We start from the raw sequence: 17,571 nt of genomic DNA, 5'->3' as shown, positions 1-17,571 counted from the left end.
GTGAAAATGACAAAAAACAATGGCACTGGAGTGGACACATTTTTGCACATCATGAATGAGTTAAGTAGTGATTTGTAATGATTGGTAATAATCATGCAGCAAAAAAACAATGTTGCATCGTCGGAGCTGGAATGGATTAATGGCTTTTCCATACTTCTGAATTACGAAGATTGATTTGAGTATAATCCGCAAGCACACCAGTGGAGCGTCGGCTGGCCATCTTGCGTTGCCAATCCTCACTCTCGCTGCGCTGTTTTCACTTCACTTTATTTTATCAAACTTTATTACATGATTTTGATAGTAACAGCAGCAACATAAAATGGCTGCCGGCAGCCATTTTGGTTTTAGCAACGTGGTTTCCAATTGATAGTCCAACTTTGTGAAGTTGGAGATTTATAGTACCAGCAGCAACGTATGATAGCTGCCGACTGGTTTTAGCCATGTCTGCTTCAATTGACAGTCCAACTTTATTAAGTTGGATGAATGGGTCTTATAGGAACCGCGGCAACACAAGATGGCCGGCCTGGTTTCAGCCCCGTGGATTCCAATTGATACTCCATTTATATGTAGACCCGTGGTACCGGTGCCATGTTATTAGCAAAGCAAGGGATTAGTAAACCATGTCAATCAGTTAAATTTGGTTACGTAGATTTCTGCAAAGCCTGTTGTGAATATTTATGTTGAAATGTGCGAGAAATAAATCCTACAGCATTGTGCTCCTGTTAGTGACAGCCTTTGTTATTGTTGGATTAAGATAGGGCCTTGACCAAAGTTCTCCCCTAGATTAGCGGTAAAATTGACGTGATGAGCATTTGGACGGTTCGGCTTCCACCTTTTAACGACAAATGACTCTCACATGGCCGATATTGGATCAGCGCGTGTCCTGATTAGCCGTAGCGTCCTCCTGGGAGATTTTCTCGGAATGGTCCGCAGAATGGCCTTTAGTAAGGAGTCGGAGGCATCAGCGATTCTGAGAACATTGAGTTGTTTCTCATCGTGCACGCACACACTCACACGCAGGCAATCTCCTACACCCCATGTTGTTTTTGACGGCATTATGTAACAAGCAATACAGCGCCATTGCCTCTGGAGGGGAAATGAAAAATGATGGGCCATGATTGCGGGCGCTTGTGTTCCTGATGTGTTAAAATTAGTCTCCCGCCGGCCACGAGGGATTAAATTGACATGATCCGTTCTCGCAGGTACGTGGGCGACATGCTTGCCTGGCTGCACCAAGCCACAGCGTCCGAGAGGGAGCACCTGGAAGCGTTGCTCAAGGGAGTCACTCTGCAGGGTATGCCGACGGCCGCTTTCCCGAAACGCGTGTCGAAATGTAATTCGCCCAAATTTGGTTTTGCACGCCAGTCAGGCACTCCGTGATTTCCAGGATGGCTAGAAATAGCCAGCGCATGTCAAATGCATGTATTATGTTTTAGTTATTAATATAACTGAAGGACGTGTTGTTACCACAAATGCACTTTTGTTCGAGGAAAAAAAAGTGACAATTTCTCTAGAGTTGGCATGGAATATACGCGATTAGTTCCAGTGTGACTCAATCTGTTTGCGTTTTTTGTCTTTAAAGGCTAGTGAATTTACACAAATCCTTTTTATTTAGGGGAGAGGGGTAATTTATGAAAAAATATATGTATTTATTCGGGAGAATGTCAAATACAAACGTGGGAGAATTTTAATTGTTGCTGAATGAATTGCCATAAACCACAGGTGTCAAAGTCAAGGCCCGGGGGCCAAATCCAGCCCGCCACATAATTTTATTCGGCCTGCGAAAGCGAATCAAACTAGTGAAATTCCTTAATGCTTGTCCGAACCAAAATGTCTAAATGGCATATGTAAACTACAATAACAGTCATTATTCATTGTGTTAAATTCATACTGTCTCCTTATTATCTAATTTACAACATATTCTTTTCTTACAGATAATAGTGTTTTAGGTGTTCAATTACCTGTCATGTGTCCGCGTGTAAATTAGTCATTATTCTTCACTTCAGATTTGAAAACTAGTTACAGCAGAGGTGTCAAACATACAGCCCGCGGGCCGGAACCGGCCCCAAGGAGGTTCGATCAGGCCCGCAGGATAATTTGAAAGTGGAAAAATGCATAAAAGACATGGAATTAATATTTTTAATTCGCTGCAATTCATGGATTATCCGCTAAGGTGCGCACTCTTTCCATCAGAGTACAAGACGCGCCGCATCACCGAGACAGACTGAAAACAGCAGACGTGTCAATGTCATCTGCTGCTTGTTACGGCGTTGTTAATACCTTGGTCTCTACCTCTCCGCTACACCCTCATTAGCCAAAATGTCGTTATCCAAACGGAGAAAAGTAGATAAGGAGTAGAATTTTCAAAGAAAAATGGACCACGTCCTATTTATTTACAGAGATGCATGGAAAACCTTTGTGCTTGGTGTGTTTGCAACAAGTTTCGGTATTGAAGGTATATAATATTCGATGCCACGCAAGGACAACTGAAAAGAGAAAAGATTAACGAATTGCTGGCGGGTCTGCGGAAACAGCAGTCAACTTTCATCCGGAGCCGAGAAGTCAATGAAGCAGCGGTACAAGCCAGCTACCTAATTGCTAGCGAAATAGCATTAGCATCGAAGCCGTATTTCGACTGTGACTTTGTTAAACGATGCATGATGAAGGCAGCTGAACTTGTATGTTCCGAGAAGCGACACGCTTTTGCCATTATTAGCCTGACGAGGGATACTATAGCAGAGAGGATTTATTGCATTTTCCGTGGCCATTGGATTGGATTGGATTTGCCTTTATTAGTCTCACAGTGGAGAAATTTACATTTCACAGCAGCAAAGTGATGAAAGGAATAAAAGTAGAAAAGCGAAATACATGAGCTGCTGGAAAGGCAGCCACTCTCGCGGCGCCACATAAATCTGCTTCAATTCCAAGCCGCAACAGTTCCACATAAGCGTCGGTGCTCTGCGCTGACGCCCCCTCTTATCGCTGGCTCCTCAAGCCATGCATCCATCCAGCCGTAGACTATCCAACAGCACCGACCTTTCCGCTGAGCAAAGTGGGGTTGTGAAGATGCTGCCCATTCCAGGCGCAAAAAAGCACAATGGCCGCAGAGCTGTCCAGCGATGGCACTGACATCACAGACGTGGCCCAACTGGCCATATTTATTCGAGGAGTTGATGAGACATTGACTGTTACTGAAGAGCTTCTTGAGTTGGTGCCAATCATGGACACCACAACAGCCGAGGACATTTTCGACTCTGTCGTTGCTGTATTGGACAGAGTTGGAGTGGACTGGTCCCGCGCTGTCAGCCTGGCTACAGACGGCGCGTCATCTATGGTTGGGAAGAAAGCAGGTGTCGCGACAAAGTTCAAAGACAAAGTACAAGCCCTTAATGGAGGAGATCGTTTCTGGACATTTCACTGTATTTTGCACCATGAGGCATTGTGTTGCAAGTCACTGAAAATGGACCACGTCATGGAGGTGGTTGTTCGCACTGTAAATTTCATCCGGTCCAGAGGTCTGAACCATCGTCAGTTTGACAAACTTCTCAGCGACAGTAACATTACCCACAGCCTGCCATACCACACTTTGTTAGTCAGCAGCTTCAAAAAAAAGTTCTGTGATGGAACTCTACTGTTCATACGACTCCATAAATTTTCAGTATGTATTGTATGTGTATGTATGTTTAATGTACGAAGTTTACAGATTTACAGGACAGGTGAACACTTTCTTCATTACACATTTAAAATCACTATCCTGCGTTTGTAAGGTGTACGCAGGGATTACATTTAGATTTTATATGCGTATGTGTAAGTGGTTTAAAAATTCCCTTTCTTTAAAAGTCTCATTTAATCTTAAAGTGCATTTACTATATTTTTCAGTACCAATTAAAGTGTTGTGCCTTTGTACAATCAGTGGGATCAGTTGCAATGCATATTTGTGAATGATAAAAGTAAATTGCACATTTGTCTCAGGAAATATGAGGTGTTTCATGAAATGTTTTGTAAAAGGATAGTTCATTAAATGTCAATATTTTCCTAATGTTCCTGTGCTTCTTCACACCAAAGCAAAGGGAATACATGATATTTATAATTTTAATGGTCCGGCCCAGTTGACATCTCCCTAGGCCGTATGTGGCCCGCGATGCGAAATGAGTTTGACACCCCTGAGTTACAGGTAACATCCAACTTACGACCGAGTTCCGTTTCGACCAAACGGTCGTAAGTTGAAATGGTCGTAAGTCAAAATCCATTCAAAATGTTGAATAGAGACCCGGGGGCTGACTCGCAAACCACCCCCCTTCCCCTCTGGTGCCATCACATGCTCGATTGCTGTGCGAGAATGAGATGCTGGCTGGCCAAAATTGTCGTTAGCGTTGCCGGCCTGCTAGCGCGTTGCGGTGCCATGCGTATAATTAACATCTTTAAAATAGGGTCTGGAGGTCGTGGTCGTAAGTACGGGTGGTCGTAAGTCGAGCTGGTCGTAAGTCGGATGTTACCTGTATTCATAAATTTGTTGTGTATTCTGTATGTAATATGTGGGTGGGTTGAAACATTCTAATGGTTTCCCCAAATTCATAACGGCCCTCGAGAGGAAACCGTAACTACAATCAGGCCCGCCGCAAAAAATGACTTTGACACCCCTGCCATAAACGCTGACATTTTTTTTTCTGCATGCTTTAGCTATAGTGCCATCTGATGGACAATTTTAAAAGATGAAGATTGAAATCCAACGATAAATGTGTGGTAAAAAAATGCATTTGAAGTGGTTTTAAGTGTGGCACGCTTTATTTTATTTTATTTATTTATTTTTGTCCAGATGTGGAGGATAACATGCAAGAAGTGGTGGGCCACATCACGGAAGGAGTGTGTCGCCCCCTGAAAGTGAGCATCTAAAATAGTCCCCAATCTCTCCCTCTTGCCATTTAAGTTCCGACACCGTCACACGCACTTTCAGGTTCGTATCGAGCAGGTCATCGTGGCCGAGCCGGGCGCGCTGTTGCTTTACAAGCTGTCCAACCTTCTCAAGTTCTACCACCACACCATCAGGTCCGTTGCCGCGTCCATCGTCTCTGCTCGGGATTTTGTTGTCACGAATTCACACCCGCGTCGCATTCGTGTGTCGGCAGCTCCATCATGGGAACCGGCGCGGCCGCTCTTCTCGTGACCATCGAGGAGATGCACACGCTCAGCAAAAAGATGTTCTTCAACAGCTTGAGCCTTCACGCAAGCAGACTCATGGACAAAGTAGGCTAATTCGAGAAGAGGGCCCTCCATCTGGCCCCCCGGGGGGAAGGGAGAGAAATTACATGCCGCATAAGACAGATTCGTCACATTTTATCTCATGAATTAAAGGATGTAATCCATAATAAACCCTTCCCTCGATCTTCGGCTCTCCTAGTTGTCGTTCCAGGGAAATCAATTACTTAACCGCTGCGTAAAATGCGTACAATGGACTCATAGAGAAGTCAAAATCCCCCTCTCCCCCAGGTTCACGCGAAACTGGAGCACAAGGTTCACTGAAGGCTGAAATCTCATCAGTGTTTCCATAACACGAATGCACGCATTGTTGAAAACTTCCCATCCCGTGTTGTTAAGATTTTGCTGTTTTGTGCCGTAACGGTCGTGCAGAGATTGTGCATCACCAACCCCCCCAATGAACTGTTTCTGTCTGTAGACCTCTTGAAAACATTTAGCCATTCTTCTCGGACCACCCCAAAAAACACAGCGACCATCTTGACGTTGTGCTTAAATTGCCGTCCAAATGCACGGCGGCACACACTCTTCCACGTAGCGGGGGTCCAGCTGGCTCCCGATCGATAGCCCATGAGTCCAGTGGCCCCCGCCGCTAATCCGATAGAAGGCCCCCCTCCGGGTTTCAGTGTCGATTGCGGCCACAGCCGGGAACGCGCTCTTCTCATAATGACGGCCATTAGGTGCACAAAAGATTGCTCGGCTCCCTCCCCTTTTTTTGCCCCCTAGAAGATTTAATCACGGCGCTTTTCATTTGAAGCACAACTGGCTCCGAGATTACCTGTGTAGGATTTACTTACTGATAGGAAGAGAGACGTATTTGGACACCTGGATAAAAAAAAAAGTTGGAGTCGGATGCACATTTGCAGCCTTAGTTCTCGGGATCATTTGTACACAAGGTTGCCGTTTGTTGCAAATGTCAGATCGTTTTCAGAGTATCAAAATGAGGACAAGGAATTGAACTGCGGCAACGCAGTCTGGCAAAGAGGCGCAGAGATGAAAGTGTTTGTGTAACAGAAGAGAAAAAGGAGCGTTGAGCAATTAGTTCGTGGCCCTTTAAAAATAAGTTCACTATATGACCGACTATTTCGGAATCATTCATTTGTTTGTTCGTTTATTTGTGTACAGTGATACCTCCGCCTTCAAACTTATTTGGTTCCCAGAAAGTGTATGTAAGGCGCAAAGTGTGTCTTCCAAACATTAATTTCCCATAGGAAACCATTGAAAATGAGAATAATCCGTTTCCAGGTGCCCATAAAACACAATATTCGACTAAATAAGCCTTAGAACTACACCAAATATAACTTATTTTATGTATAATAAATGCGCTATTGTATTGTAATTAAAGAAATAAAATCTACTATATAACAAAGTCTTTTATTTACCTTTGTGATGGTTGTTGATGTAGTTGCCTCTTGATGATATCCGAGTTAAGTTGCCGTGCTTTTTTAGTGATAATATCCTCACTAACACGGTCCCCTGTTTTTTTGTCAATCCAAATCAACCGACGTTTTTCAACCTCTTCTGTTACCTGAGACCGTTGCTTAGACAACACAGAAACACCCTTAGCCACACGTAGCAATGGTCGACTTAGCGTACTGGTACTGGGACTCTAAGTCACACAAACGCACACCTCGTTCGTATTTCTCGATCATCTCCTTCTTCTGCTCGACCGTAATTTTATTTTGTGTCCTTTTCGGCTGAACACTAGCCTGTGGTGGGGTCTTTTTCGGTCCCAAAATAAAAAACACTCAGAGAAAGCGTGTGTGGAAAAGTAGTCCGGTAGCCACGGTGGCGCTGTTCGGCCGTGTGGTCTGGTGTTGTTCCGACGAAAACTAGTCCGCCAGCCATTGTGGCGCTCCGTGTGTTTCCCGAAAACTAATTTGTATGCCAAGATTATATTCTCGCGAATTTAATTATTTGTAAAGTGAAAAGTATGTTACCTAAAGCGTTCGTAAACCAAGGTACCACTGTATTTATTTGTTTATTTAATGTTATTTATTAATATTGTAATTTTTTTTGTTGAACATATTTTATTTTATTTTGTTATTTTTTTGTAGGTGGAGCTCCCGCCTCCCGACCTGGGCCCCACCACTTCCCTCACACAGACATTGGCCCTCCTCAGGGAGATTCTAGCCTCGCACGACTCCTCCGTGGTCCCCGTAGGAGCTCGCCAGGCCGACTTTGCCCAAGTAAACAATTTCGTCTGTTTCACCCGTCCGTCTCTTCCTGTTCCCTGAGCCCCTTTCTCAATTCACGTACTTTCTCCATGTCGCCCACCCTCAGGTGCTCTCGTGCATTTTGGACCCTCTCCTGCAGCTGTGCACGGTCTCAGCCAGTAACCTGGGCACTGCCGACATGGCCACCTACATGGTCAACTCGTTGTACGTTATGAAGACCACGCTGGCGCTTTTTGAGTTCACGGATAAGAGGCTGGAGATGCTTGAGTTCCAGGTAGGCTTCAGCAGGTTTTAAAAAGTCATGGTTTCAATTGCCGCTGAAACTGTCCGTCAAGCGGTCATGAGCTTTGACTTTTCTTTTTGTGAACTCACAAAACAAGGCCACCATTTGAAGTTCAGTTCTTTCATCAAGAACTGCTTCATGTAACAAATAGGGTACAGAAAGTGCTTACTTAAGAATAAATGACTCACTACTTTCTACTTCTTTCTTTCCTTTCCTCTTCCTTTTATGACTTGCCGTGAAATGTAAATGTCTCCACTGTGAGATTTATATAAGGGTAAATCCAATCCAAGTTAATTTGGAATGTTTAGCATTTTTGTTTCCTCCTTCTGAGGATCGAGGGGAGGGGCGAGCAGTTACACATACGCCGAGCAGAGGGAGAGAAAAACACCCCAAAACAAGATGCATTCACATTTTTTTGCCATTCATGACGGGCTCATGTTTGACGTAGTCCATCTCTCACACTCACTGCGCTCTTCTTCCATAGATCGAGGCCCACCTTGACACGCTGATCAACGAGCAGGCCTCTTTCGTGCTGACCAGAGCGGGCCTCAGCTACATTTACAACTGTGTCCAGCAGCACGACGACAAGCAGGTGCCAGAACACCCTTCTCTTCTCACACACTTCAGGGGGACATTTTTCATTGAATGTCAGTGAAGCTAGGGCAGGCAATGTAAGAGGGTGTGCACACTTATGCAAATAGGTCATTGGTGTGTTTCCATCCCCAAAACGTGCCCCTTGCAACAGCTGATTTACAAGAATGTGGAGAGCGTTGTTGTTGACGATGCAGTTGCCATGGTAATAATACGGCCTACATCAGTGCTTGTATGGTTTTCTTTCCGCTGTTATGAACACAAGTCAAGCGTCTGCATCAGTCTCTGAGTACCATTGACCGACGGCCTCAGCGGCGGCCATGGTTGCGGTGCGCGTCGTGACGACGCAGGTCACGCTGGGGGCAGAAGCGCCGCGCGCCACCTTGAAACTCGATCGCTGAGCGTCATCGTCTCCCTGGGTGGCCTTGCCCGAAATAGTCCAGCATGTGTTTGAGGAGTGTGTGTGTGTGTGTGCGTGTGTGTGTGTGTGTGTGTGTGTGTGTGTGTGTGTGTGTGTGTGCGCGTGTGTGTGTGTGTGTGTGTGTGTGTGTGCGTGCGTGTGTGTGTGTGTGTGTGTGTGTGTGTGTGTGTGTGTGTGCGCCTGCGTGCGTGTGTGTGTGTCTGCATGGCATAACGTCTAGTTTCAGTCTTCAAATTGACTTTTACTATCTGCAAAAAAAATCCGCCCTGTCATTTTCTCTCATTGGGAAGGCGGAGAAGTCGGCTGGTGACCACTTGCTAAAATGTATTCAACGACAATTTTATTTATTATTATTATTTAGATGTAACCCTTTTTTATGATATAAAGTCTACAAATAATGTATTTTTATGTGTAATAATAATAATAATAATAATAATAATAATAATAATAATAATAATACATTTCATTTATAAGCACCTTTCAAAACTCTCAAGGACACTTTGCAGTCACTGGATACGTTTTTCTGCGGGTGACCAGCGACAGCCAGACGCGCCAGCTTTCACTCAACCCGGAAGTAACTCAAATATAAAATGGTCATCGGCACAATAACATTCAAATGAAGTAAAATGACTCACCATTTGATAACAATCCACTGATCTTATCTTGAAATGGTCCTCGAACAGAACCTCAAAGTTTATTTGGGACAATAGCATTCGAGGCTGACAAACATTAACATGTCCTGTACATTCTTGTTCACGTGTACATTGAAAGTTATGTAGGTTTTATCGTTGTGAGTTATTTTTAGTATTTTTCATGCTTCTCATGCTTTTTTGTGTATTGTTTTTACTATGAAGCACTACTATGAAAAGTGCTATATAAATAAATCTTACTTACAAATTTGATTTTTCTAACCTTTTTAAAAATATATGAATTATTCTAATTATTTTATTGATAAGAACTTTTGAATTATTTTGTTAGTTATTTTCGTCCTTTGTGTGGGTTAATTCGATTGGATTGGATTAGCCTGTAAGAGTCTCTCAGTGGAGAAATTTACATTACACAGCAGCAAAGTTATGGAAGTAGGAGGAAAGGAAAGGAAGCAGTAGAAAAACCAAATACAGGAGCTGCTGTAAAGGCACCATCTTGAAGTCAAAAGAACAAAAAAAATATTTATATGATAATTTGTTACATGAATCAGTTCTAGATGAAAGGGGAGAGATTCAAAGCGTCCTTTTCGCCAGTGGATCAGGGATGTTGTGGTGAAATGTGCATGTCTGCTTCAAGCTAAATATTGAAAGCAAACATGAAGCTGTCGCATCCGTTGACAAAAACAGATTGACTCACATCTCCTGTCCGACGTAAATCCGCTTCAATTCCAAGCTGCGACAGTTCCACATAAGCATCGGCGCTCTACGCTGACACTCCTTTCTTCTAATCGCGGGCTCCTCAAGCCATTCATTTCATGTTTTTCCCCCTTTTCATTTTATTTGTATAGTTATATGGTAAAGTAATCTGCTACCTCCAAAAACATTTTAAAAATCAGAGAAGTTTATATGCCAACAAAAATCCTGTGTGACAACCGGCAAGTGATAAGCCAATCAATCATGTTGTCATTTTTGAATATGGACACACATTGCATAACGTATATTGTTCTGTGTTGTCGTCAGGGTCCTCTGTCCCTCCTGCCCGGCATGGATGTGTCCTCAGTGAAAGCGGCCATGGTGAGTACATTTCATGAGGAACCTTCGTCCTCAGCAAAACTGTAAGTAGAAACTCAGTGACCACGCCGTGAGTAAATATTCGTTTCCTTCTGCAAAGAACACAAAAATCACAAGGGGAGGGGGGGTATCTTTTTTGCAGACCTGTATGGTGAGTGCAATATTTTAAGATGTAGCATTTCTAAAAACTAATTCTAATTTCAAGCTGTATAGACAATTTTCTGGCCACATTTTTTTTTGCCATCTTTGGGGTATGGCCTCTCTAGAAATTTTTGGTGGGTCGATAACGGATCTACAAGTCAGTCAAATTCATTCTTGCTGAGTTTTCATTTGATTCATTTCATTTTCATAAGTCCTATTTTAACATTTTGTATGTCATTGGCTTCTTCTACCTTACCAAATTCCACGTTGCTCAAGATAACGAGCTATAAAGGAGGGGCACCAACAAATTTTGTGCTCGTCACCAATGCGCATCCTCACGCAATGGCTGAAAGAAAATGTTCTGCGACGTCCACTTTTTGCAGATTCGGTAGCGATCCAATAAAATATTGTGTACGTCTCTTGAAAACTCACACAAATTCTAAAATGGCGTTTGTTATCCTTCTGCCAACAGGTCCAGTTTGACCGCTACCTGTCGTCACCCGACAACCTGGCGATGCCTCAGCTTAACTTCCTGCTCAGCGCCGCCATCAAGTGAGTGCGATTGGGCCATTCGGAGCACCCCATGCGCCCACCAAAACACTCCAGTCGACGCCACGGCGGCTTTCCATTGGCTGGGTGAAAGCGGCGAGGCCGCCGGCTCGTTTGATGTTTACCTGGCCGAGGCGGCGCGCGCGCATATGCTTTTATCTGCCTCCCTCCAGCCGCCGCGTGCTGTGATTCACGTTTACTGGCAAGTGCGGCAGGCGAGAGGAGCACTCTGTACCTCAGGTTAATGTTCTCTATTAATGGACGCCGCGGGGCTAATGGGCAGGACGCCATTAATTAGCTTCTGGTCCATTTCTCACTCACGTCGGCGGTTCCCTGAAATCGTCTCGATGGCGTGCACGTCCGAGCTGGTCAACACACGGAAGCACAAATAACGCAAATTGACTTTTTTGGTTGGTTGGTCTTCTCAAGGAAGATGGTGACCATGTTGAGGTTGTGAGGAGGTGGAAAAATTCTAGTAAATTTCCGACAAGTTTCCAGTCAACCTGCATGGGAATTTTCGATGGGGACTTTCGGAAATAGAGCCGATTCCCGCGATGGCTACGGACCGGGCAGGTCTGCAAGTAGTAAAAAAAAAGAAAAGTCCATGTTCATTGGTGTCTTGGAGGGGCAATAGTAAAAATGTTTCCATTAACGCTACAGGGAATAAAAAAATAATTTAACTAACACTGATAAAGATGTTGATTATTTTTCCGAAAAGGCGAGATGAGAATGAATGGGAAGACCAAAATAAGATAAAATAAAATAGACTACCTGACGCCAATCTGATATTCTGTCTAATTATGTTCTACGACTGGCCCTGATTGCCCCATTTGCATGGACCACTCCTGTATGACTGAGAGTTTACACAGACGTACTTTTGACTTTGAAAAGCTTCAAACGCTAACAAAGGAGCGTCAGTGCAGTCCGCCGATGCGTATGTGGAACTGTCGCGACTTGGAATTGAAGCGGATTTACGTGGGACAGGAGATGTGAGACAATCTCTTTTCGCCAATGGATGCTACAACTTCGTGTTTGTGTTCAAAACTTAGCTTGTTGCAGACGTGCACATTCCACCATTCCTGATCCGCTGGTGAAAAGGACGCTTTGATCACCTAGTCCAGGGGTCGGGAACCTTTTTGACTAAGAGAGCTGAAAAAGTAAAATATTTAGAAAATGTTTTTCAGTGAGAGCCACGCGCACACACACGTGCGCACACACACACACACACACACACACACACACACACACACACACACACACACACACACACACACACACACACATGCAAACACGCACGCGCGGCTACTTTTCAATAAAATGTTAGAATGTATTATTTAAAATAACTTTGTGATAACACTCACCATTAATGTGGTTTCCGTTCCACATGATTGGTAAAAATCGAGCCAAATGCTGTCTCTCGCAGAAGTATATCGATGCTAACGTTAGCATGGGACATTCGATTATTTCATTGCAAATTAGAATCACGGCAGAACTTTTTCTCTCCACAAAGGTGAATCCTTCAGTTTATTCAACCTGAAGTGTGTGATATTGCTTGTCATATTTTTACTCGTCAGGCTTATTTAAAAGGAGTGTTTACCTGTTTCAACAACGCCCAGTATCATCTAATCAAAATTGCGCTTTCCGCCAACCTAGGTCAGTATCATCCAATCAAAATTGCGCGAAAAAGCGAGAATACAGTGAGACCTCAACTTACGAACGTAATTGGTTTCCAGACAGAGTGTGTAAGGCGAAAAGTGTGTATCTCGAAAAAAAATCCCCATAGGAAACCATTAAAATTGGAATAATCCGTTCCCGGGTTTCCATAAAATATACTTTTAAACTAAAGCCTTAAAACTACACACAACATACCTTATTCTATGTATAATAAATGTACTAATTTATTGTAATGAAAGAAATACACTGAATTGTATCATAAAGTCACTTTATTTACATTTGTGATGGTCATTTATGGCTTGATGGAATGGCGTTGGAGGTCGAAGGTCAAAGGGAATTGCTGTTTGGAAAGAGAGGCGCATTACATGAGGACTGTAATTAAAGAAATAAACTGTGCTGTAAAATAAAGTTTTATTTACCTTTTTGATGGTCGTTGATGGCTTATGGAACGAGAGTCACCTTCCATAAGGACTGTTGGTAACTTAACCTCTGGTGCTGTTCGGTCGTGTGCTTCCGCCGAAGATCACCCCGCCAGCCGTGGTGGGTGTGTATTATGAAAATAGTGCTTATTATAAGGTTTAATTTTCATAAATTTGACGTTTGTAAGACGAAACGTTTGTAAGTTAAGGAGTTTGTAAGTTGAGGTCTCACTGTATGTATTTAGTATTATCGGCGAGCCAGATGCAATCATCAAAAGAGCCATAGGTTCCCGACCCCTGATCTACTCTTTCATCTCGAACTGCTTCATGCAACAAAGAGGGTGCAGAAAGTGCTTACGATTGAATGACTGTCTTTTGTGTTGTGTCACATTAGTTGTTGCTTTTTTTTGTTTTGTTTTTGACTTAAAAATAGCGCCTCGTGAGTGGTTGCCTTCACAGCAGCTCCTGCATTTTGGTTTTGTTGCTGTGGAATGTTAATTTCTCCACAGTGAGACAAAGACTCATCTAATCTATTCTAAAATGCCTTGTTCTCCCGTGGCAGAGAGCAGATCGTCTCACAGTCCACCGAGCTGGTGTGCCGGGCATACGGCGAGGTGCACGCGGCGCTCAATGGCCCGGCCAACGCCTACAAAGACCCCGAGCGCCTCCTTCCCAGATCCCCGCAACAGGTCCGGGCCTTGCTGCTATGAGAGTGCCACCCACCCGCCACCCAGTCCCCCCTTGCCCCCACCATGTCCCACTGCCGTTTATTTCCATCGCATCACCATGGGTAATCATAACACTGGCGTGGACACATGTGGCCTGCTTTAGGTGGGGTTCTGCGGCTGGTGAGTCACCTCTCATGTCTTGTCTGTGGACATCCAATATTATCACTTTGCATTAATATGTCACCAAGAGTTTGGTTTATCTTTAAATGATTGATCGTAATCAAAAAATCTATTTTTACCCCATCAGGAACTCTTTTTTTTTTTTTTTTTTTTTTTTTGGGGGGGGGGGGGTCTTTGACTTTTCTGCTAGGCAGATTTTATTTTCTCATGTTTACTTGAGATGAGGCAGATATTTCACGTGGAAAAAAACAAACTATTCACGAAATCCCTCCCCCCCCGTCCCTTCATTTTAATTTACCAGTTATTGGTGGTTCATTCAAGGAATTTGGCAGGCTTGAAAAATTACTGTTGGTGAGACTATGTGTGAGAAGGGGGTGGTGGAGAGCAGAGCCCTGCATACTCGAAGTTAACCTGTATGGAATGTGTGACATCTCAATACAGGTAACATCCGACTTACAACCGAGTTCCGTTCCGACCAAACGGTCGTAAGTCAAAATGGTTGAAGTCGAAATGCATACAAAATGTTGAATAGACACTCGGAGTCTAAATGACTCGCAAACTTTGGTGCCATCACACGGTCGTTTGCTGTGTGAGAGTAAGATGCTGGCTGGCTGGCTGGCCAAAATTGTCGTAAGCGCGTTGCGGTGCCAGGGGTGGAATTAAAAAAAAAAATAGGGTCTGGCAATCGTGGTCATAAGTATGAGTGGTCGTAAGGTGAACCGGTCGTAAATCGGATGTTACCTGTATATATTAAAATATTGATACTACCGGTAGGTTTTTACTCATTAAAAAAAAATACTTATTACCGCTGTTTGTATTTATTTATTTATTTAGGGGGCGGATCGTACAGTGTTTGTATGTATTGCACAATCAAAAAGGGTAAAAAGGGAGCATCTTTTGTTTAACTGTCCCGAATAAATTGTCTGGCATAGCGTGCAGTAGCCAAATATCACAACGTTTATGTGGCATCTTGCAGCTCGAAGTGAAGTTTACACCGTCGTGCTGACACGACTTCGTCTGATAGCATGTCAGTGACACACACACACACACACACACACACACACACACACACACACACATACACATTATGCAGCATTGGGATCTGACATCAGGCATTGTGGCAGCGTGCCACCACGCAGTTCAGCGGTCACTGCAGTTCAGCGGTCACTGCAGTTCAGCGGACACTGCTCCCATCTCGCCGGCCTTCTGGAATGACGTAGAATACTTCCGCATCTGCATGTTGTATAAATAGACACGTTAGCGCCCTAAATTGTCACGTTTTGGTTCGCGAACAACAGGTGGCACTGTAGGGCCCGCCTGCAGCTGCACAGGTGTTGATCGTTTTAATCAGTGGCAGTTAAAGGGCCTCCCGGCATGACCATTCAGTGTCGGATCATTGTTTGTTTCACCCTGTCTGTTTCTTCTTGTCATGTTTTACTCGTGGTTTTGTTTGCTACTTTTGACCTTTTTTTCTGATGACTTTGTTGTTTGAGATTTTGTTCTTGCCGACTTTAATACAAGTTTTCAAATACACCCTGCTCTTCCCTCCTCCCTGCTTTTTTGAGGTCCACCACCACCACCATCTTGCAAAGTGTGACGTAACTGGCCAAAATGACCCCTCCCTTCATCTTTCCTCCCTTTATCATGGGCGATGCTCCCTCATCCTGTCATTGGGAAAAATTCACTGTCGAGAGAAACCACAAAAACATATTTTATCCCCAGCCTGTTTCTTGACCACAAAATAATAAGGATTTGTTTTGAGTCCGTCTATGTCCCGATATGGCAGGGGTCGGGAACCTTTTTGACTACGAGAGCCATAAAAGTAAAATATTTAGAAATGTTTTTCAGCGAGAGCCACACGCACGCGCGCGCGCACACACAAACGCTCGCGTGCGCGCACACACAAACGCTCGCGCGCGCGCACACATACAAACGCTCGCGTGCGCGCGCGCACACATACAAACGCTCGCGTGCGCGCGCGCACACACACGCGCACGGGCGGCTACTTGTCAACAAAATATTAGAATGTATTATTTAAAATAACTTTGTGATAGTACTCACCGTTAACACGGATGGTTTTCCGTTCCTCGTGTTTGGTAAAAATCCAGGAAAACGATCGGAATGAAATTCAATTTGCCGGTCCAGAGGCGAAGTTACTGCTAGCTAGCCTGCACATGGCTCATAAGCTTCCACACTTGCTATCTAAAATCTACTTCTCGCAGAAGTATGTCGATGCTAACGTTAACTTGGGGCTTGTTAAAATGTCACTGACATTCGACTGTTTCATCGATGGTATTGTTTCATTGCAAATTAGAATCAGAACATTTTCTCTCCTCTAATGCTCCAGTGCATTCACGCTGAAGTGCACAAGTTGGGCTCATTTAAAGGGGTGTTTACCTATTTCAACATGACGGCCACTATCATCCAATCAACATGGCACTTTCGGCCATTCTAGGTCAGTGTCATCCAATCAAAATTGCGCTTTCCGCCAACTACAGCCCCAACGGGAAATGAACGACGAAAAAAATGACAATATGTATGATAATATGTAATATTTATCGGCGAGCCATATGCAATCATCAAAAGAGCCATATATGGCTCGCGAGCCATAGGTTCCCGACCCCTGCGATATGGGCTACACCATGCGACAAGCATACAGACAGACTTCATTTTTCCTCATTTTCAAAGTTTGCAATCTGCTTATTTTTGTAATGGACGGACAATTGAATTAATAATTTTACATAACAATCGCAATGATGAACACACCCGCCACCCTGCTCGACACACTCCCCACACCACCATCCTTTTGCGTGTTAATTTTTGTTGCTTTTGTTATCGGGCAAAGGTTACTCCGTGTCAACGGTCTCAGCGGAGAATGTTATGTAACAGGCCCCTCTTTGGAAGAGGAACACTCGAAACTTGAGACCGCCACAATGAGTAGATCATTTTTTTAAATTTTTGTCATCATTCTTCTTCTCGTATTAATCAATTTTTTGAAGTATGCTTAGACGTGACGGTCGGTCTATTAATGCACGTCCATTTGCACCCTCAGCTGGACCAGACGCACATCCAGGTGGCCCCATAAAAGCAAAGTTGTGGTGACCAGGTCGCTGTTTGCTCAACACCAATTGGCTGGCCGACCTGTCAAAGCCAATGGAGCACTTGTACATTTGAGACTAATTGCCTGATATAACTTTTCAGACCTCTCCCCCTGCAATTTTTTATCTTTGTGTAAAAGCAAATCTATACCATCTAAATTGATTCCATAATAAGCAAATTTGAATTTAACATCTTCATTTTTTACCTTCAAATTTCTTGGTTTATCTTTAATCATAAATCAAACATCTTTCATTTAAATTCAGTATCTTGTTGGTTGAAATATAATCTCAACATTTTAATTTAATTACGTTTTCATTTCTGTACCATTAAAATTGTAAAGGAAAAATGGGGGGGTCGTTTAAATAAATGCATCCTAAATTCTAATTTAATCTTAAATT

General features: G+C 43.6%; 1 protein-coding gene across 1 annotated transcript in view; it reads left to right on the top strand.

Annotated features, from left to right (window-relative positions):
• cog6 (component of oligomeric golgi complex 6) overlaps window positions 1–15,607 on the top strand; it is a 32,606-nt gene extending 16,999 nt beyond the window's left edge. The window contains exons 10-19 of the mRNA XM_089014135.1: window positions 1,203–1,294; window positions 4,817–4,881; window positions 4,955–5,046; window positions 5,127–5,244; window positions 7,311–7,442; window positions 7,537–7,704; window positions 8,198–8,305; window positions 10,393–10,446; window positions 11,057–11,136; window positions 13,789–15,607. Of these exons, the coding sequence (XP_088870261.1) occupies window positions 1,203–1,294; window positions 4,817–4,881; window positions 4,955–5,046; window positions 5,127–5,244; window positions 7,311–7,442; window positions 7,537–7,704; window positions 8,198–8,305; window positions 10,393–10,446; window positions 11,057–11,136; window positions 13,789–13,936 (1,057 nt within the window). The 3' untranslated portion in view covers window positions 13,937–15,607. The remainder of the gene's footprint in view (window positions 1–1,202; window positions 1,295–4,816; window positions 4,882–4,954; window positions 5,047–5,126; window positions 5,245–7,310; window positions 7,443–7,536; window positions 7,705–8,197; window positions 8,306–10,392; window positions 10,447–11,056; window positions 11,137–13,788) is intronic.
• The last annotated feature ends 1,964 nt before the right edge of the window (window positions 15,608–17,571 follow it).

This window comes from Hippocampus bargibanti, linkage group LG14, assembly GCF_051943395.1.
Source record: "Hippocampus bargibanti isolate YZ-2025 linkage group LG14, ASM5194339v1, whole genome shotgun sequence".
Taxonomy (NCBI): Eukaryota; Metazoa; Chordata; class Actinopteri; order Syngnathiformes; family Syngnathidae; genus Hippocampus; species Hippocampus bargibanti.
This window is presented reverse-complemented; position numbering and strand designations above follow the sequence as displayed.